This window comes from Cetorhinus maximus, chromosome 10 (genome assembly GCF_964194155.1).
Source record: "Cetorhinus maximus chromosome 10, sCetMax3.hap1.1, whole genome shotgun sequence".
NCBI lineage: Eukaryota > Metazoa > Chordata > Chondrichthyes > Lamniformes > Cetorhinidae > Cetorhinus > Cetorhinus maximus.
The window spans coordinates 33,811,562-33,834,744 of record NC_135888.1 but is presented as its reverse complement, the minus strand read 5'-3'; the positions used below and the strand labels follow the sequence as shown (position 1 = coordinate 33,834,744).

Below are 23,183 nucleotides of genomic sequence, written 5' to 3'. Positions count from 1 at the left end.
CATTGCTGCTGAGGTTATAATGTTCATGCAGTCTGAATCTAGTGTTAATGCCAACTTCACACTGAACACTCTATTTCCCTTTAGAATTAGTTTGGGCCTTGATTTGCACTCTCGGTTTTATGCAGTGCATTGTTGCTTTGGCTTCAAATTGACATTAAACTTGATGAACATGAATACACTGTTAGCACCAACCTTAGAAGATCATTAATGTGGCATTTTAAAATTTCCCAACACATCTATCCCAGAGGTCCACAGCACATAGTAAGCTGAAAGAGTGCCAGGTTAGTGTCAGTTTTGTTTTGTGAGCATCATAGGATTGAATTAAGGTTGTACAACAAGCCTGGTTCACGTAGATTCATAGAACCATACAGCAAGGAAGTAATTTAACCCATGTGCCAGCTCTTTAAAACAGAAACCAATTAGTCCCACTCCTCACCCTTTCCCCTTCGAGTCTATATTCAGTTTCTTTTTGAAAGTTGCCATTGCACCACCACCCCATTCCTGAGCATAACTCACTGTGTAGGATCCTCACCCTTGGCTAGATTTGAACTTCAGTCCAAGGGATGAGAATCCAGTACCTAAACCACTTCATCATCCAACCTTTCAGATTTGCACTTTTAAAATGTATTTTTAAAAACATTGTAACTTTTTTGTGTTCCTGGGACAAGGATAAACCAGAATCAAGGAGTGCTGAGCTCCCTCAGCATGACCTCAATAACTCCAAATTCATGAGACAAACTAATATTGAGCAAGTATACCAATACCTGGTGTTGTATTTTTTGATGTTTCTAACATGCTTGTGAAGTTATTAATTGACTGGACTAGACTATCCATAAAAATACTGTTACTACAACAGCAGGTCAGAGGCTAGGAATCCTGCGGCAAGTAACTTAACCCCCTGACTCCCCAAAGCCTGTCCGCCATCTACAAGGCACAAGTCAGGAGTGTGATGGAATACTCCCCACTTGCTTGGATGAGTGCAGCTCCAACAATACTCAAAAAGCTTGGCCCATTCAGGACAAAGCAGCCCACTTGATTGGCACCCCATCCACCACATTCAACATTCACTCCCTCCACCACCGACACACCATGGCAGCAATGTGTACAACCTACAAGATGCACTGCAGGACCACACCAAGGCTCCTTAGACAGAACATTCCAAACCTTGACTGCTACCATCTAGAAGGACAAGGACAGCAGACAGATGGGAACACCACCGCCTGGAAATTCCCTCCTAAGCCACTTGCCATCCTGACTTGGAAATATATCACCGTTCCTTCACAGTGGCTGCATCAAAATCCTGGAAATCTCTCCCTAATAGCACTTTGGGTGTACCTACATCACATGGACTGCAGTGGTTCAAGAAGGCAGCTCACCACCAACTTCTCAAGGGCAATAAGGGATGGGCAATAAATGTTGGCCTAGTCAGCGATGCCCAGATCTCATGATTTTTAAAAATTCATTCAAAGGATGTGGGCATTGCTGGCTGGGCCAGCATTTATTGCCCAATCCTAGTTGCCCTTGAGAAAGTGGTGGTGAGCTGCCTTCTTTAACCACTGCAGTCCATGTGATGTAGGTACACTCACAGTGCTATTAGGGAGAGAGTTCCAGGATTTTGATGCAGCCACTGTGAAGGAACGGTGATATATCTCCAAGCTAGGATGATGAGTGACTTGGAGGGGATCTTTCAGGTGGTGGTGTTCCCATCTACCTGCTGCTTTGACCTTCTAGGTTGTAGTGGTCGTGGGTTTGGAAGGTGCTGTCTAAGGAGCCTTGGTGAATCCCTGCAGGGCATCTTGTAGATGGTACATACTGCTGCCACTGTGCGTCGGTGGTGGAGAGAGTGAATGTGGATGTGGTGCCAATCAAGCAGACTGCTTTGTCCTGGACAGTGTCCAGCTTCTTCAGTGTTATGGATGAATGAATGAATAAAATAAAAACAATACATAGATGATGAAGGCAATTCAAGATACTGAGTCAGCTCAATGAATAAGTGTTATATCCTATAGAAAAATCTACAGTAAGATGCATATATTGACTCAATAGCCAAATTCGATAAACACAGCTCTGAGATGCTCCTTGTAAAGTCCTGGAATGGGGTGACTGAGAGGGTCGGTTAGGTGATCAGACCATTTCTAAAGTGTGTGCAGTGACAGCAGGACTTGGAGTTGATTCACATAGATATCTGAAGGTGGCAGGACACATTGAGAGAGTAATTAGAAAAAGCAATGGGATCTTGGGCTTCATAAATAGAGGTATTGAGTACAAAAGCAGGGAAGTTATGCTGAGCCTTTATAAAACTCTAGTTAGGCCACAAGTTTATTGTGTCCAGATCTGGTCAACACTGTCTTGGAAGGATGCTAGTGTCACTCGGGAGGGTCTAAACTAGTATGGCAGGGGGGTGGAAACCAGAGCAATAGGTCAGCAGGTGAAATAAATGACTGGGAACTAGTGAATATGGCCAGTAGGACTAAGAGGAAGGGCAGGCAGGGAGAAATTACTGAACACAGTGGGACTGGGGGTCTGAAATGCATTTGTTTCAATGCCAGAAGTATAACAGGCAAGGCAGATGAGCTTAGAGCTTGGATTAGTACTTGGGACTATGATGTTATTGCTATTACAGAGACTTGGTTGAAGAATGGACAGGATTGGCAGATAAGCGTTCCAGGATTTCGATGTTCCAGGCAGGATAGAGAGGGATGTAGAAGAGGTGGGGGAGTTGCACTGCTGGTTAAGGGGAATATCACAGCTGTACCACAGGAGGACACCTCGGTGGGCTCATGCAGCGAGGCAATATGGGTAGAGCTCCGGAATAGGAAGGGTGCAGTCACAATGTTGGGGGTTCACTATAGGCCGCCCTATTGCAGGCGGGAGATTAAGGAACAGTTATGTAGGCAGATTTTGGAAAGATGTAAAAGCAATAGGGTTGTTGTGGTGGGTGATTTTAACTTTCCCTATATTGACTGGGAATCACTTAGTGCTAGGGGTTTGGATGGTGCAGAATTTGTAAGGTGCATCCAGGAGGGCTTCCTGAGACAATATGTAGATAGTCCAACTAGGGAAGGGGCAATACTGGACCTGGTATTAGGGAATGAACCTGGCCAGGTGGTCAAAGTTTCAGTAGGGGAGCATTTCGGGAAAAGTGACCATAATTCAGTAAGTTCAAGGTACTAGTGGATAAGGATAACAGGAGTCTTCGGGTTAAGGTGCTTAATTGGGGGATGGCTAATTATAACAATATTAGGCAGGAACTGAGGAATCTAGACTGGAGGCGGATGTTTGAGGGCAAATCAACAACTGACATGTTGGGGGGCTTTCAAACGTCAGTTGATAAGAATTCAGGACCGGCATGTTCCTGCTAGGATGAAGGATAAGTATGGCAAGTTTCAGAAACCTTGGATAACGAAGGATATTGCGAGATTAGTCAAAGAGAAAAGGGAAGCATTCGTAAGGGCTAGAAGGCTGGGAACAGATGAAGCCCGTGGAGAATATAAAGAAAGTAGGAAGAAACTTAAACAAGGAGTCAGGAGGGCTAAAAGGGGTCATGAAAAGTCACTGGCAACCAGGATTAAGGAAAATCCCAAGGCCTTTTCTACATATGTAAAAAGCAAGAGGGTAGCCAGGAAAAGGGTAGACCCACTCAGTGACAGAGGTGGGAATCTGTGTGTGGAGCCGGAAGAAATGGGAGAGATACTAAATGAATACTTCATTTACTCATCAGTATTCACTAAAGAGAAGGACTTAGCGGTCGATTAGTCTAGGGAAGAGTGTGTAGATAGCCTGAATCATGTTGAGATCAAAAAAGAGGAGGTGTTAGGCGTCTTGAAGAATATTAAGATGGATAAGTCCCCTGGGTCAGATGGGATCTACCCCAGAGTACTGAGGGAGGCAAGGGAGGAGATTGCTGGGGTCTTGACAGAAATCTTTGCATCCTCACTGGCTACGGGTGAGATCCCAGAGGACTGGAGAATGGCCAATGTTGTTCCATTGTTTAAGAAGGGTAGCAGGGATAATCCAGGAAATTACAGGCCGGTGAGCCTTCCGTCAGTGGTAGGGAAATTATTGGAGAAGATTCTTCGTGATAGGATTTACTACCATTTGGAAGCAAATTGGCGTATTAGTGAGAGGCAGCATGGTTTTGTGAAGGGGAGGTCGTGTCTCACTAACTTGATCGAGTTTTTTGAGGAAGTGACAAAGATGATTGACGATGGAAGGACAGTGGATGTTATATACATGGATTTCAGTAAGGCCTTTGACAAGGTCCCTCAAGGCAGACTGGTACAGAAGGTAAAGTCGCATGGGATCAGAGGTGAGCTGGCAAGATGGATACAGAATTGGCTTGGTCATAGAAGACAGAGGGTAGCAGTAGAAGGGTGTTTTTCTGAATGTAGAGCTGTGACTAGTGGAGTTCCGCAGGGATCAGCGCTGGGACCTTTGCTGTTTGTAGTATACATAAATGATTTGGAGGAAAATGTAACTGGGCTAATTAGTAAGTTTGCAGACGACACTAAGGTTGGAGGAGTTGCAGATAGTGAAGAGTATTGTTAAAGGATACAACGGGATATAGATCGGTTGGAGACTTGGGCGGAGAAATGGCAGATGGAGTTTAATCCGGACAAATGCGAGGTAATGCATTTTGGAAGGTCTAATACGGGCAGGAATTAAACAGTAAATGGCAGAACCCTTAGTGCATCGACGGGCAGAGGGATCTGGGTGTACAGATCCACAGGTCACTGAAAGTGTCAATGTAGATGGATAAGGTAATCAGGAAGGCATATGGCATGCTTGCCTTCATTGGCAGGGGTATTGAGTATAAAAGCTGGGAAGTTGTGCTGCAGCTGTATAGAACCTTGGTTAGGCCACACTTGGAATATTGTGTGCAATTTTGGTCGCCACATTACCAGAAGGATATGGAGGCGTTGGAGAGGGTGCAGAGGAAGTTTACCAGGATGCTGCCAGGTCTGGAGGTTATTAGCTATGAGGAGAGGTTGGAGAAACTCGGATTGTTCTCACTAGAGCGACGGAGGTTGAGGGGCGACTTGATAGAAGTTTACAAAATTATGAGTGGCATGGACAGAGTAGATAGTCAGAAGCTTTTTCCCAGGGTGGAAGAGTCAATTACTAGGGGACATAGATTTAAGGTGAGAGGAGAAAACTTTAGAGGAGATGTGCGGGGCAAGTTTTTTACGCAGAGGGTAGTGAGTGTCTGGAATTCGCTGCCAGAGGAGGTGGTGGAAGCAGGTATGATAGTGGTGTTTAAGAGGCAGCTTGACAAGTACATGAATAGGATGGGAATAGAGGGATACGGACCCCGGAAGTGCAAAATGTTTTAGTTGATGGGCGCAGGCTTGGAGGGCCGACGGGCCAAAAGGCCTGTTCCTGTGCTGTACTTTTCTTTGTTCTTGAGAGGATGCAGAGGGGATTTACCAGAGTGATACCATGGAGGAAGGATTTTAACTCCAAAGTTTGGTTGGAGAAGCCGGGGTTGTTTTCTTTGGCATCAAGGATATTGAAGAGAGATTTGACACTTTCGAGGTGTACAAGATTATTACAGGTTTGGATAAGGTGGACAAAGAAAAGCTGTTCACATTAGCTGGCACAAGAACTAGGGAACACAAATTTAAGGTTTTGGGCAAGAGATACAGAGTGTGTGTGAGGAAGAACTTTTTATACACAGAGTGGTAATGACTTGGAACTTACTGTTTACGAGCATGGTGGAAGCGGAAATGATCAATGATTTCGAAAAGAAATTGGATGGGCAATTGAGGGAAATAGACTTGCAGGGCTACGGGGATAGAACAGGGGAATGGAACTGATTGAATTGCTCTACACAGAGCTGACTCAATGGGTCAAATTGCCTCTTTCTGTGCTGTAAAGCCTCTCTGACTCTATTTGAATTGGCATTGAACCTGTATGCCCAAATGTAGACTCAAAACACTGCAGTGGATCACAGATCCATACAAACCACACTACAAACACACAAATTTGTCATATAAATTGAACAGGCCAGGGGATTACTTGACTTTTTCCAAATTTCAAACTGATAGGTATATGAACAGAGTTGTAACAATTATTTAGTGCACTCTATATCTCCGGCCATCTTGTTCATGGTGAGTTGAAGCATGCCTTTTAGCTGTGTTTGTTGTAACAAGCTGAGAGAAGTTGAATTACCACCTTTGGAACATGAAAAATGATCAGGCCTCCTTGTAATGTTGATTTTCAGGGATGCCACCCATGGAGAAAATAAGAGTAACAATTAAATTGTTACCAGCTAGAGGATTTTATAAGTATGAGTCAATCTTTCATGGTGTCGTACAAAGGAAATCAAAAGATAATGCAATATTCAGTTCCAGTAGAACTGGAGAACAGAATTGGACCCCGGGGAAGGGTGGAGAGAGGAGGCAGGAGAGTTGAAGCAGTTGAGAAATGGGCATAGCCTAAGGCGGGGGGAGGGAGAGAAGGTGAAAAAAAGGGTGGAGCACAGAGTGAGGGAAGCGGAAGAGAAGGGGAAGAAGGGCAGACAGGGATATTAGAAAATAGAGGTTACTGGGGAATGATAAAAGAGGAATGGTAATGCAGAAGCAAAGGCAAGGAAACTACATCAGTGGCATGGGGAAATGGGTTGGGGGAGGGATTAAGATGCTATGAGGCCCACTCCTCTCACATTTTCTTCAATAGGACTGAGCCCTGGGCTGAATCCTTCTTTGCAGTGGGTTGTGTGAATCTGGTTCATCCAGCAGGCAGGAAAATGTTCCTGATGTGAAACAGCTGAACATGGGGACAGGGTGGGACCACACAGATAGATGCCACCTGTGCTCAGGCTGAAGATGTCAAATTGAAAGAGTGATCATCTCTGTACTGCAGTCTGCAGCTATTTTTTGCCAAGATACCTGGTAATTGGAGGAAGAACGTTTGAGCAAAAGTACAAACAATGTAAGAGAGAAAGTAAATGCATTTTTTAACATGGTATGAAAAGGGGTAGTGTTGGTTACCCAGTTAAAAGCAAAGTTTGCTTCTGGTCATGGTACTTGACACTTTAAAAGTCAAACATTCTGTGGTTGACTCACTTTGACTCCAAAAATCTGTTGCCTTTCTGTCAAAAATTACAAAGCTTACCTGCTGATAGATGAACATCTATTGTTGGAAATATAAAGAAAGGGTGGAAAAGATTTTCCATTTAACACATCAAGTTAGCATTGTGATTGGCAGCCCTTTATGAAACTGCCAAATTTTTATTCCCATTGATATTACACATGGGTGACAAGCTGAAAATCTATCTTTCTTGTCCATCAGTCTGGATTACAGTTGAAAACACTGTTACATTGTTGTCATCTGACTTAAGTTATAATAAACCAATATTCTAAACATTGGACCTCTTCAAGTAATTCTATATGGAGTAATTCCATAGATCAGCAGAGATCTGAGGTTCAACATATATTGATTTCATAGTTCTACAATAACCATGTTAAGTCTTGACTTATTTCCTGAGTTTAAAAATAACTAACATCAAAGCATATAATTGGACTTATGACACTTTGTTTTGACATTCAGAACCTTACATATAAAGCCCATCTTGTTCTATTGTATCTATTAGTTTTAATGTAGTTAGAAGATGTTTTAAAATCTATTTTCACTTCTGTGCTTCATTAACCTCTACTCATTAGCTAACTATGTGACATGCACTACAATTCTCTGAACAATAGGGCAGACAGGCAAGCCATCTCAAATCTTGTTCATACTGCTCTGTGGTGCACAAGAGTGTCCCAGAATGAGCCAATAAGCCCTTCTCATTATTGCGCGGCTATCAAGCTCAGCCAATTGTTATAATGACCGTGATGAGGCAACTCACCATACAAGAGCTTGCTGGTGTACACCCATCTCTGAGCATTGCAAGAGTTAGAAGGCTGGAGCACCATAGAACTGTGCTCCTGGGACACCAATTCTAATCTTTCATTCTTAAGTTATTACAAGTGCAAAGTTTGTAGGTTTGTTTGTTTGACTGTTTAATTTAAGGTAAAATGGAGTCATGAAGGGGATCATGCGATCTGCTTCAAATCATGCTTCACAACAAGCCTGGATGGCTAAGTTGCTATGAGGACAGTGAGGTCCAAATTAATTTACAAGGGAGAAGCTGCAAGATGTTCATATCTGAAAACAATGACCAGAGCAGCTGTGCTGATGGTGGATAGACTTTTAGTCTCCAAGTCTCACAGGGAGGTGTTAGGAGTTTAAAGCTTTTTGAACAGTTATACTTTACGCTGTCTATTAAATTCCAAGAAAGATTGGAATGGGGCTAGAGAAGATAGTTAATCAGGATTTCTACCTGGATACAAGGCCCATATGATTCACATTGACAGGGGGATGGGCTTTGAGAGAGGGACAGGCCATAGAAAATCAGTGTTGCAGTGGTTCTCCTAAGATATCACTGGACCCCAGAGACTAAAGGTAGTCTGTAAGAATCTGAGAGAGAGAGAGAGAGAGATAGAGAGAGAGAGAGAGAGAGAGAGAGCAAGCAGAAAGATAAAGGCAGCTACTCCTGCATCTTAAATCGAGAGAATGCTGGTCCTGTTGGTGACCTCGCAAAATGTAAGTAGGAGCTTGTGTTCAGATTGAAGATACCAAATTCATGAAGATTGAAATGAGACTGGAAGATTGGCCTAGCTTATCTAGAGGGAAGAATCTTCAATTCATACCTTACCATGAAAGTCAGTTCTGGGATTAGCAGCTGCCTGACTAGGAAAGGGAAAAAAAGGAAGCAAGGCCATGGGTGCTAAGAATCACTTTGGATTGGTTTCTGGAGAATGAAGTGTCCACTTAAGAGACAGTGTGAAGTACAACCGTATTGTGGGATTCTCGGATTTATGAGCAGTTAAGTGGGATAAGTAATTTTCTGTGGTTTAAAGTATAAGTTTCCTAAAAGAATAGTGTTTAGTTAATGTTGCTTTTAAATTGTTCATTGCAGTAAAAGTCTTAAAACTTGAACTCTTGTTTGTAATCCTTTATGTCAGTCACTGGAATTCAATTTTTTAAAAAAGTTAATGGTTTTTGCAGGGATGGTAACAATTGGGCATTACACTAGAAGTAATTCTTTGCAAAATACTGCAGATGCTGGAAATCTGAAATAAATGCAGAAAGTCCTGGAAGTACTCAATAGGTCTGCCAGAAAGTGTGGAGAGAGAAACAGAGTTAATGTTTTGAGTTAAATATGATTTCTTTAGTACTGAAAGAAGGTTGAAGTGTGATGGGTTTATGCTATTGAAAGGGGGATGGAGAGGAAGAACAAAGTGCATTGTACTCCTAGCCGCTTTTTGTGACAATCCCAGATCAGGAATACCTCTTAGATGATTCCCCTCAATTTTAGATAGAGAAAGGCAGATCCCAAACACACATAAAGGATATGAAGGACTGATCTATTCCCCCCCAAAGGGAAAGAACCAGCCAAGATTATTACTGTCCTCCGGATATCCTTTTTGGTAAATTAAAGCCAGTATTATTAGGGTCCGAGCTACTCAGCAGTAATGTACTCCCCCACCCAAAAGAGCGTAGAGTTGGGTCCTTGAGTTAGCGATACAGGAGACGATACGAGAGAATATAACACCTAAAATACATAAAAGTTTATTAAAGACAGTACACACCATTGTCACTGTGTCTGTGGTGGAGGTGGTGAATGTTGAAGGTGGTGGATGGGGTGTCAATCAAGTGGGCTGCTTTATCCTGGATGGTGTCAGACTTCTTGACTGTTGTTGGAACTATATTTATCCAGGCAATGGGTGAATAATACATCATACTCCTGACTTGCGCCTTGCAGGAATTGGAGAATCAGGAGGTGAGCTACCTCTGACCTGTTCTTATATGGCTAGTACAGATCTGTTTCTGGTTAATGGTAACCCCCAGTTGATTCAGTGATGGCATTGAATGTCAGATGGTTAGATTATTTCTTGTTGGAGATGGTCATTTCCAGACACTTGCGTAGAGTGAATGTTTCTTGCCACTTAACAGAATATTGTCCAGGTTTTTTTTTATCAACTAATGGGATGATGCCCATCCCTAATTGCCCTTGTTCAGAGTGAATTTAAGAGTCAACCACATTGCTGTGGTCTGGAATCACATGTAGGCCAGACCAGGTAAGGATGGCAGATTTCCTTCCGTAAAGGGGCATTAGTGAACCAGATGGGTTTTTACAACAATGGTTTCATGGTCATCATTAGACTTTTAATTCCATATTTTTATCCCGTGGTGGGTTTCAATCCTGGGTCCCCAGGGGATTACCCTGGGCCTCTGGATTATTGGTTGAATGATAATAGCACAATGCCATCGCCTCTCCATGCTGCATATGGACATGGTCTGCTCCTGTGTCTGAGGAGTCATGAATGGTACTGAATATTGTGCAATCATCAGCGAACATCCCCACTTCTGACCTCATGATGGATGGAAGGTCATTGATGAAGCAGCTGAAGAAGGTAGGGTCTAAGGCACTACCCTAAGGAACTCTTAGGACTGAGACGATTGACCTTCAACAACCACAACAATCATCTTTTGCGCTAGGTATGACTTCAACCAGTGGAGAGTTTTCCCCTGATTTCTATTGACTCCAGTTTTGCTCATGCTTCTTGATGCCATACTCAGTCAAATGCTGCCTTGATCTCAGGGCAGACACTCTCACCTCACCTCTGGAGCTCAGCTCTTTTGTCCATGTTTGGATCAAGGCTGTGATGAGGTCAGGAACTGAGCGGGCCTGCTGCAATCCAAAATAAGCGTCAGTGAGCAGGTTATTGCTGAGTAAGTGTCGCTTGATAGCACTGTCTATAACACCTTCCATCACTTTGCTGATGATCAAGAGTAGACTGATGGGGTGGTGATTGGTTGGGATGGATTTGTCCTGATTTTCATGGGCAGGACATACCTGGGCAATTTTCTACATTGCTAAGTAGATGTCAGTGTTGCAGCTGTACAGGAACTGATTGGCTAGGGGTGCAGCTAGTTCTGGAGCACAAGTCTTCAGTACTATTACTGGAATGTTGTCCAGGCCCATAGCCTTTGCAGTGTTCATTGCCTTCAGCAGTTTCTTGATATCACTTAGAGTGAATCAAATTGACTGAAGACTAGCATCTGTGATGTCAGGGACCTCAGGAGGAGGCTGAGATGGTTCATCCAATCTGCACTTCCGGCCGAAGGTGGCTACAAATGCTTCAGCCCTGTCTTTTAAGCTGATGTGCTGGGCTCCCTGATCATTGAGGATGGGGATATTTGTGTAGACTCCTACTCCAGCTAGTTGTTGAATTGTCCATCATCATTCACGACTGGATGTGGAAGGGCTGCAGAGCTTCAATCTGATCCGTTGGTTACAGGGTCACTTAGCTCTGTCTAGTGCATGCTGCTTCTGCTATATGACATGCAAATTGTCCTGTGTTGTAGCTTCACCAGGTTGACATCTCATTTTTAGGCATGCATGGTGCTGCTCCTGTCATGCTCTCCTACACTTCTTATTGAAGCAGGGTTGATTCCCCAGCTTGGCGGTAATGGGGGGATATGCTGGGCTATGGGGTTGTAGATTATGGTTGTACACAATCCTGCTGCTGTTGATGCTCCACAGCGCCTCATGGGTGTCCAGATTTGAGTTGTTAGATCTGTTTGAAATCTGTCCCTTTTATCACAGTGGTTGATTCTAGGTGGAGTGTCCACTTTCATTCATTTTAGATTTTGTAGTGGTTTGATACAACTAAGTGGCTTGCTAGGCCATTTCATAGGCTATTTAAGAGTCAAACACATTGCTAGGGCATTGAGGAGGCAAGCACATTGCTGTGGGCCTGGAGTCACATTTAAGCCAGACCAGGTAAGGATGGCAGATTTCCTTCGCTAAAGGACGTTAGTGAACCAATTGGTTTTTATGACAATTGACAATGATTTTGTGGTCATTATTAGACTAGCTTCTATTTCAGATTTATTAATTGACCTCAAGTTCCACCAGCTGCCGTGGTGGGATTTAAATCCGTGCCCCTAGAGCATTAGGCTGTGCCTCTGGATTACTTGTCCAATGACATTACTACTACATCACCGCCTTCCCCCAAAGAGGATAAGTAGGATATCCGTCAAATATTAAAGTAACATTACCCTTAATCCCCGAGCGAGTGAGAGATGTCTAAGCCAATTAAGTGAATCTGATTGTCTTCCTGTTTGCTCCTTAGTATTTGTAGGTTTTTTTTGAGGCTGCATGGCTAACTTCTTACATATAGGGGTGGTCCCTTATTTGTAATTAAGCTGCTCCTATTTTATGTTCCAAATGTGGTTTTGATCACTGTTATTTTCTACTTAAAGACAGCCATTTTTGATTCCAAGGAAATTTATATAACTATCAAATTCCATGAAAGGTCTGGCCCTTATTGATTCTAGAGAAGCCCTGTTTGTGAGTTCTCATGGTGGTTAATTTCTATTCATCAGGAGTCTGTGTTTTAACATTATAACATAGTTCTAGGTTATAAAAATTTCTAGTTGAATGTGCTGTAGGATTCTTCTTATAAACTCATTTTATCAAATCCGACATTGTGTTGTCTTTCCTGACGGTGTGAAACAGAATGTGCTGGTGTATAGTTTTTTGGGTATTTGTCTTTCTTGTCGGGGATTCTCTTATTGCTGTAAAAGACACATTTGTCCTTATAAAAAATGAACCCTTTTAAATTCTTTAAGCTCTTATTTGAAAGAAAATAACTCTTTTACCCTCATAGTCTTTCATTATGGTCGTATTTCTTTACACGGATTCCTTCATAAGGGAAGGTCTGTGGCAGGGTAGAGAGTGGGAGAGATGAAATGACAAAAATGTCATGGAACAAAAGGCAAAGGGAGTGGTAATGGTTGTAGTGAAGAAACAAACCATTTGTCCAGAGTGAGCGTGAATGACAGAAAAATGAACAGTCCTATCCAAAAGCAAAAACATAAAAAACAAGATTCAGACCAGCACATTATCTTGTTAAAGGAATACACTTCCTGTCTACAGACCTTACTTCCTGGTATTACAACTATTAATTGTATTTTTGTATCAATATAAACCAGTGTAAATTGCCATGTCAACATTTCCCATTTAATGCTACAATATCATGTTGTAGTTTCAGATGATGAGCACTAGGTGGTGCTGTGCAAGCTCCTGAAGACTCGCCTCAGTCTGTCATAATTTGGGATATAAAAGAATGCCTTTAGTTATCAATCAATTTGGGAAATTTATTAAATTAATATAGAGACTCATTGAATTTCGGTATGGTGTTGGGTAGTTATCTCTGTAGGATTGTTGTTAGTCTTATTTGGAGTCCTGGTGCCATGTTTCAATGATGTGCTGATACACATGTGAACAGTCTTCATTCAGAATCTCATGTTCCTTCAGACAGATCTGTACCTGTAATGTTTCCATGCTGTAGTCTGCAAGTTTTGAAGTGTAAAAGTTGTGATTGGACTGCTGGCTGTTTCTCACACTTGAAATGTCCATTTTGCTTGTTGAGCACAATGCTGAATTGTAGAATAATCTTAGTGAGGAAAAGCAACTGTAGCGCAGATGCCTAACATTTCAGACAGCCACCATTGTGTTGTAATGAAGTTCATATGCTATACGCCATATTATTTTCCTAATGTTCATTTGTATGAAATTTTCTGTTTTCTTACTTTCAGAAACAACTGAATTGGGAAACAAGAAGGAACTCAAATCAATACCGTTTATTTCATACCTCTCAAGCCTATTGGGTGCCCAGATGCTGTCAGATGAGCAGCCGATTACTGGTGTGGAGATTGAGTGTGAAGAGAAAGGGCAGTGCCCTTCCATATGCCATCTTTGCCATCGGCAGGGCAAGGATCAGGCCAGTCCTACTCCTGTGCTGCTGGAGATCACCCGTATAGTGCCACTGTACCATTTAATAGAGGGCAACATGACGAGAGAGGTAAGTGCAATACACAGTTTTGACATCTAGCCCCACCTGTGCAGTAATTGAAGACCCAAATGATAAAGCAGTTACATTACAACATGCTCAACAAGCAAAAAAAAAGTGTAAATTTGTTGAAGAGGAATGAATAGTTTGTGTGACTTTTTAATAAAGAGTGCTCGCAAGGTGGAATTCAGACAGTATTATCAAGGCAATACCAAGCAGCAACTCATGCTTTTAAAAAAAAGACCATTTTGCATTCAACAAGGTAAGGGATATATATGAAGGGACTGGAAACTATTTACACTTTTGTCAGCCAGTTTCAGCATCAAAGACTTCCAGGTTAGGCAAAACATGGGTTTGAAAACTTTCCATTGCTCACAAGCATCGTGCTGTCTTCGGAACTGTTGAACAGAATTACATCAAATCAACATTTGACACATCAGCCACCTTTGTGGCTTCTCTGTCTAAAGCTGCTAAGATTCAAACTATGGGAAATTTTTGCAATGGTCTTTCATTCTAGCTCAGTACTGGGATGAGACTGTCCTAATGTATTTCACTTACTGTTGCGGCTATCAGAGAGAGAAGAAAGGCTTAGTAAATCAGAGCAGGCTGGCTTTGTGACCAAGGTCCAGATTTCAAAGGGTAATGTTCAGAGCAGTCCCTCAGTTCCATATTATTAATGGTCAGTTAGTATTCATTAACCAAAAAGAATAAATAAAACCCTTTCTTGAGTAACTGAAACCTAATTGGCATTGTTTTTTGTCAAGCAATTGGTGAAATGGTTGTAAAACATTTTTCAGGAGTAAGAACGAGTCTTTAAATAAAACTGCTTTTTTTTAGTTGTACAAAAGAAATATTTACAGACCTTTGAAAATCTCCTTTAATTAAGTTGTAACTCAATAGTATTAAGACCTACAGGACCGAAACTTCCTCAGGGCTCGGGAAATCCAACCTACGCACTTCCGCGTCTCACAAACTGCACACCCAACCCATGTGTGACTTCACATTTATATTTTTTCATACCAGAGTCAGGTTCACAGTGCAGTTTTCGAGCCGCGAACCAGTGCAGGAGGAGTGTGGATAGAGGGGTGGGGCGGTTAGAAAGCTCACCTTGGTTCTCCAACACATTATCCCAGCTCCCAGCAGTGTTTAAAGGCCCCCTAAAACTCAACCCTCACCTCCCTCACCACCCCCCACCTGCCCCATGCCTGCCAATGCCCCTTGTATCGCTCATGCCACCTCTATGCCCCCATGTAGCCTCCAGGCCCCTTCAGATCACCCATGCCACCTCTATGCCCCCATATATCCTTCATGCCCCTGCAGATCACCAGCCACTGCTATACCCCCCATGTATCTGCCATGCCTCCTCAGGTTCTCCCATCCCACCTCATGCCCCCATGTAACCTCCAAAACAATTCACCCAGCATGCACTGCATACAGTCCTCAGATTTCATGCAATAAAAATTGAAAATATTTTACATTTGTTACGATCCTTGCTGATATTACTACTGGACAAGTCAGATTCCAGAGGGGCACCTGGCTTGATAGACCCTAACTTTGTGTTTTAACTGTTGAGGAAAGTTACTGAACAAATTCACAGGCATCTGCTGATAAACTTTTAACACTGGGAATAAAACATTTATTAAACAAGAAAAATGAACTATATTACACCAGACAAAGAAGTTGGAAAGATCACAATATGAACACAAGAATATGATTCAAGTATTCACTATTCCCTCACTCCAGCTATATCTTTACAGACACATACAAATAGGAAAGACAAAACAATTTACCATATCTACTCTAATATTCATGATAAGTATGCAGTACATATGAATCAACTGGCGAACTGTGTTCAGACACACCACACTCCAAAGTAAATGACAGATGCGACCAAAGCAGATTCTATGGATTTCTCAGCGACCCGCTCAGACGTTTATCACACTATGAGCCAACCAAAACTCTGTCTGCTTCACAAGGGTTTGCAATCTCCACCTTTGAAGAACTTGTCTTGGAATTCTCTTCAAATGCCGCTCCCGCACGGACGGCTTCAACAGGAACCCACCTCCAGGTTTTCAACCTTGCCTTCTGAGATTCCTTTCCCCTGGATCTCTGTGTACAATCAAGCATCACCTTCCAAGCACACTTTCATATCTTTGCCGTGCCAGGCTTAATACCTCTGTTCCAAAAGGGTACCTTTGCCCTTACATGCAGCATGGAGTCACCAAACTTCAGCTGCCCTCTCAGATCTTCTGGGCTTCTCTCTCGAGCCCACTTCGCTCCAAGTCTGCTCCTCACAGCTCTTTCTTTAACTCGGAGCCCTATTTTTCTCCGCTCCAGTCATTTATTTTGACACAATGGGACCTATCTCTGATCCCTGTCTTTGTCCCTGCCTTGGACTTTCTCCTGGGACCTCTTTCTGTCCCATTCCCTGATTTAGATCCTTCTTCTTGATTTGGGACCTTCTCCTTGACCCCTCCACGTGTCCTGCTCCCTGGGGCACCTTCCATCTAGTGGCGCTCTGGTTCAGGTCACCTGACCTGAAGTTTTGCGCTGTTTCACTTCTTTGCTTCCTTTTCTTCTGTGTGTGTGTGCAGGGCTAGTTCCTGGCCTGAAGAATGGAAAAACACCATTTGTGCATGTGTGGCAATTTCCTGGCTGGCGCATGCGTAGAAGCCCCGAGGCCTGCTGGGAACTGGGGTTTCTGGCCTCCGAACCCCCGAACTCATCTTAAGGTAATTTTTTTATGAGTTTCATCAACGTTCCCTGGGGAGAAAAAAACGAAACTGTCATTATCTAATAAAATTCTCCATTTATTGATGCTGAAAAAAAATGCATTCTGGCATGTGAAAAAACTGATACTTGTATTCCTATTATCTTGTACCAACAAACCAGAAACCACAACAAAGGCACAATCAGTTATTACAACTTCTTGAAACTGTCATTCATTCTCAGATAAATGGATCACCTATTGTGCTGAAAGCCATTAGCATTTGAAGCTCAGTCAAGCATTGAAAATGCCCACAGCTGCCCAAACAATAGACTGCTGTCTGGAAAGTAAAGAACAGCAGGTGCTTATTTGAATTTCAAAGCAGAGTGCCTGTCAATCAATGTAGGGAAGCAGATGATTAGATTTTTTTCAAGTGTCAAAACCAGGTGTTTTTTTTTATCAGCCAGAGCAATTTAAATCACAGTAGAAAAGATGACAGCACAAGCTGACAGCACATTTTGATACATTTTTCACTGCGTTATGATGCTTTTTCCATTAGAAGTGTACCAAGGGTCAACTTACCTTAAAAGGACAGATATCTATAATGAATCACTGCATTAAGAACACATCCACATTACAATACAGACCCAGTAGTGATAATTGAAGTTGTGAAAATATTTTGCACTTACATTTCAGAATGTTCCAGGCTCTTCAGCAGGCTTTCCATTTTCTTCACGAACTGTCAAACTGGCATGCTTATACTGGGCTTCAAAACCCTTCGCCACCAGACAAAAATGATGTGAAAATCCAATTTTCCCCTATGTAAAATGGGGAACCCAAGTTTAGTGGGGGTGACTGTGCGTCTTCACACTAAGCATTCCTGACCTGCAAAAAGGCCAGAGGAAAATGCCGCATGGTCAGGAATACAGAGAAAAATTGGATTTCTTCAAAGTAAAAATAAGTGTGGCCAGAAACATGGTTCCAAACCCTGACAAAAATTCAGCCCATTTCTTCAGTCAAAAAAATAGCCTTTTTCTTTTGTCAAACGAGGTTGAAGAGCCAGAAGGTCTCCAATGTGTGTTGAAGTGAGGGTGACGCTTTTTGATACAATTTATGTCATCGCATTATGTGTTCATTAACAAATGTAAATGCTTTAACTTGTTCACGAAGGTAATGACCCTTTAACTTACATACATGCCATTTTTTAGGAGGAATGCAAATTTACTTATCAAGGGGTGTCCCATTTTTTGTATGTTATGCATAATTAGGTTGGTCTTTGCCATCACAGATCCAGATTTTCATGTATATGTGTATATATATATATATATATATACATATATATATAATTAAATCAATTTATTGTAATGTGACAGTTATCCTCCACCTTCCTCCTCCTTCATTCTTTTTCAGTTTCTCGGAATAGTGGAACACTTAGGGCAGGATTTTGCCCTTGATGGGCGGGTGGGCAGCCGATCGCCGCTGCCGAAATGGGCCCCACCGCCATTTTACATGGGTGGGCCAATTAAAGCCTGCCCAGCATGCCGCCCGACGGGAAGCGCTATGCGCTTTCTGTGCGGGCGGGGTGGAATTCTCCAACTGCGAGAGTGCGCTCTTTTGCACATGCACGTGAAAGAGCGCACATCTCCCTGAGGCTAAGTGCTGCCTCAGGGAGATCGCTGAAAGGCTGTCAAAGATTAAAAATAGAAAAATAAAAAATCATTAACATGTCCCCCTCATGTGAAAATGTCACACGAGATGGGAGATGTTAATGAAGTACACAAAACATTTATTAAACGTTTTTAAATCCGATATCAAACCTCATCCTGCCATTGGATGAGGTTTGTAAAAAAATCACTTACCCGCCTGCCCATTGGGCCCGTGCGCCGAGCCAAAGTTCGCACAGGCCCCTCAGAATCCTGATTGATTGGTGAGTTAATGGCCTTAACAAGGCCTTTAGTTAAAGGCGGGCACGTGTCCCGCTGCATAGCGCGCCCGCCAACCTAACTATCGCGATGCCATGCGCTGACGTCGCCACGCTCACACGACGTCAGCGCACGACATTTTAAGCGCTGACAGGTGGGCTCCGCCACCCGCACATCAGCCAGAAGATTCAGCCCTTAATTTCCTGAATCTTCTTTTCCTATTACAACCTCACAGCCTTACAAATCAAAGGGCAGCTTCAACATTCATTGTAAGAAAGAAAAGAAAGACTTGCATTTATATAGTGCTTTTCATGACCTCAAGGCATCTTGCAGCACTTTACAACCAATGAATTACTTCTGATGTGGAGTTACTGTTGTACTGTAGGGAAATACAGCAACTAGTACATGCACAGCAAGCTCCCACAAACAGCAATGTGACAATGGCCAGATAATCTTTTTTCAGTAATGTTGATTGAGGGATAACTATTAAACAGGACCCTTGCTGTCCTTTAAAATATGAGATCTTTCACATTGACTTTGGAGAGCAGACATTGCCTTGGTTTAACATCTCACCAGAAAGATGACACCTCCAACAGTACTCCCTCACAATTGCATTCGAGCATCAGCTACACTATTGTGCTCCACTCTCAAGAGTGGGACTTGAACCTGCAACCTTCTAATTTAGAAACTGGAGAGCTACCAAGTGAGCCACAATTGACATTTGCACTTTGATTTACCTTGCCTTTTTATAATTAGTGAAATCCTCTACTTTCTAAGCTTGCCGAGCTCACTTTGGTACTCATACATATGCTAGTGTGATCCACCTTAGCAAGGGAATTCTTTTTTTTATTGTTGTTACTGCACTAACAACAACAGCCTGCATTTATATAGCACACTTAATTCTGTCAAACATCCTACAGTACTTCACGGGAGCATAATCAAACAAATATTGACACAAAGCTAAAGAAGATATTACGATGGGTAGAGGTAGGTTCAAAGAGTGTTTTAAAGGAGGAGAGTGAAGCAGAGATATTTAAGGATGGAATTCCAGAGCTATGGTCTAGGCAGCTGAAGGCAAGGCTGTTAAAGGTGGTGTGAAGGAAGTGACAGGTTGTACCAGGGACCTTAATTAGAATTTATAGAATATTTTAGGATTTGAAGAAGTTACAAAGCTAATAATCTGAGCAAATTGGGGAAATTCTTGTGCAACAGTTGCTACATGTATTTTTTTGCAAAAGTTACCAATGGATTTGTTTCTGCATCTTTTACATAGAAAGTATTTCTTAGCCTTCAAAGATATTACCGTTAACACCAGAAAACCAAGATTCTGCTTCTGCAAAAGGCATAAACCTAGTATTATTTGAACATGCTGCCCTATCGTGGTTATGGCTACTTGATTGTTTTCCTTTCTTTAGTGTTGAGGAACTTTGGTGACGAGCAAAGATTGTACAGAACACAATAAAAGTTGAAATAAGGAAAAGGTTAAGCAAGAAGATAAGATAAATCAAGAACTAGTGTTTAGGTGACTCAAAACTTGGATTTAAATTGCCTGTAGGTTATAAGAGAAAAGGGAGCCTCAGAAAAGCAAGGAATTCCATTTTCTTGAGGCGCTGGTATGAAATGTGTTAAAATAGGAATTGGTGTAATGAGTCTTGATGCAACCCAGTTGAGTTTTAGTTGCCTAATTTGTGGATGTTTTTGACTGTAAGTGGAGTATTCACAAATTGTGTCCCGAGTTTTGAGTACTGCAACTTAAATTGATGAACAATTCAACCAGGGTCTTGAAAATAAGTCCAAGTTTGCACATTATTGACCAGTGACTCAGTCAACATTTTGGCTGGAATTATTTGACACATTCCCAAAATCCATAAATAATTCCAATGTTGGTTTGTTCCCCCACCCCAGGACTATTAGACAAATTTAACGAAGTTCATTTAATTAGGTAGAAAAAGGTTGAAAATAACATAAATTAAATGTCTATGTAAATCGTTATTTATCCTCTTGGGTACTAAGCCCTCCCAAATCCTTATCCCAATCCCCAGCACTCCTGAAATTCCCCACTCTCCTGCCGCTGACGGAGATGTGCGGGGCAAGTTTTTTACACAGAGGGTAGTAAGTGTCTGGAATTTGCTGCCAGAGGAGGTGGTGGAAGCAGGTACGATAGTGGTGTTTAAGAGGCAGCTTGACAAATACATGAATAGGATGGAAATAGAGGGATACGGACCCCGGAAGTGCAAAATGTTTTAGTTGACGGGCAATATGGTCAGCGCAGGCTTGGAGGGCCGAAGGGCCTGTTCCTGTGCTGTACTTTTCTTTGTTCTTTGTTCTTTGTTCCTCTTGGATATGCCTACACCATCCCTCTGTGCCTCAATTGCCATCCTTCAAACGGCACATCGAAATATTCATCGTTGCCTCCTTATCGGCAATAACCCCAAAATGCCCCATCCTACTCTCTCACCAACTATTCCACCCAGTGTACATGCTAGGTGCAATCTTGCCAATCTTTTTCCTGTCTCACTCATCCCTCCCAACACTGACCCTGTGGACTCTGCCAGTTGATTGGCTGTCATCCCCCTCTCCACATCTCCCTCCAGCATTCTGTTCAAGTTGTGAACAAGGCCCTTGCCATCCATGAGCTTATTTTAGATGATTGCATCAACTTTATAGCCTTGTTGAAAACCTGGTTGAGGGGCGATGGCACCTTCCCCCATAATGAAGCTTCCTGATTGGTTGTAACATCCACCACTTGCCCCACCCAAACTGCATCAATGGTGGTTTGACTGTTACCACTAAATAGCACCTTGGTCTGTCCCCTGTCACATCTAGCATCTTCTCTTCCTTTGAGGATATCACCTTGTTCTCATCTCTCATTTGAAATCTCATTTTCTTGTGCCCACCCAAGTACTGAGTCAATTTTCTTACTGAGATAGCTTCACTATTTTACTACCTCAGCCTCTGCACCAGGTGACTTTTCAACCTCGGTGTTTTCAACTTCCATCTCAACTCATTATGCTCCCTCTCCTGTGAATCTACTGTTCTACAATTCTCTCGAAATCTCCTACATCATTTTAATTTCCTTTCCCATGTTCACATACTCTGCCTTTAATAGAATTGAGCTTCCTATCATCCCTCTTCACCTCACCCTATAGGCAATACTTCCATCCTTTCTCCCTCATGAGCTCAACTACTCTGTGTGATAGCAAGATTTACATTCGCACCTCTCGTTCTGTTAAAAGGTTGTTCTTTGAATCCTTATTGGATTCATTTATGACCATCTTGTATTTATGGCTTCTAGTCTTGCACTCTCCTACAAATGGAAACATCCACAATTTTTGGAGACATTCATTAGGACACTGCCTCACCCCTCTCTTTTTGAGTGAAAAAAAAGAGCCCCAGGTTGTTCGGTACAATTTCTGTTTGCATTTTGTGAATGAAAAAATCTAGAACATGCTTTCCACAAGCCATTCTGAGAAACCTTACCTGAAAGGATGCAAGGCAACTTCACTCTCCTTTCCCTGACATAAAATCCAAGGCAAATGTGGTTTAAGCCCATGTCCTTTCCATCGCTTTGACTAAATTCTGGTTTCTGTGTTGAATTTTAACAAGCCTAGCAGAGAGCAAAGAAATTTACAACCCCAAAGTACGAGATGTCTCTTGGAATGACTGGACTTTGCACATGAATGTGCTATTATTTAGGAACTCTACAAAACAACAGTCCATCCCACGTTTAAAACAACGCCCGACTGTCAGTGGACTTTTCGACTCCATCGGGAACAGCTAACCACTTTTAGACAAATTTCTGCTTAAAATGGATTTAGGAAAGCACATGCCTTAGTCCTGTTCATTTTGGCCACAAAATCCCAAACCGTGTTCACACATGCAAAAAAGGATTAAGAGACTTTGGAATAACGTTTGTTAGTCATTAAGAGCCTCACTAATAAATGTGTCCCGCAGTTTTAATGAAACTAAATGTTTCAAATGCAGAGAATGCAGCCAGGTATAAAGTATATCTGGCTGGATCTCAAGATGTTCAGTAGAGGCATATGAATTTAAGTCATTATTAGATAAACCAACAGGTACAATGAATCTTATTCCTGGAAACAAATATTATCCTAACAATAAGATAAAAGCAAAATACTGCGGATCCTGGAAATCTGAAACAAAAACAAAAATAGCTGGAAAAACTCAGCAGGCCTGACAACATCTGCAGAGAGGAATACAGTTAACGTTTCGAGTCTGTATAGCTCTTCATCAGAACTGATGAAGTTCTGATGAAGAGCCATACGGACTCAAAACGTTAACTTTATTCCTCTCCGCAGATGCTGTCAGACCTGCTGAAATTATCCTAACAATCATGTTTGGTGTATGTGTTCATGTGGTAAATTGCATTTATGTAACAATATTAATACAGTACCAACTAACTGTATCAAGCAGCAAAACTCATTGGTGGCCAGCAGTAGAAGTCACCAAAACCACACACCTTTGTGACATGCATTGGGAACGTCATAATGCATGAGATAATGTCACCACGTACGTGGGTGATGTCAGTATGTACGGTGTGAGATCACCCACATAAACTGTGACATCATCCTACGCTTGGTGACATTGTCACGTTCGGGGATTCGGAGAAACAATGGCGGTGGGTGG

General features: G+C 42.2%; 1 protein-coding gene across 6 annotated transcripts in view; it reads left to right on the top strand.

Annotated features, from left to right (window-relative positions):
• The window catches only part of astn2 (astrotactin 2), a 1,702,785-nt gene that overhangs the window by 1,092,961 nt on the left and 586,641 nt on the right, over positions 1 to 23,183 (top strand). For all 6 annotated transcript variants that reach the window (XM_078550334.1, XM_078550333.1, XM_078550331.1 and 3 more), the window contains one exon: positions 13,654 to 13,919. In XM_078550334.1, the coding sequence (XP_078406460.1) occupies positions 13,654 to 13,919 (266 nt within the window). The remainder of the gene's footprint in view (positions 1 to 13,653; positions 13,920 to 23,183) is intronic.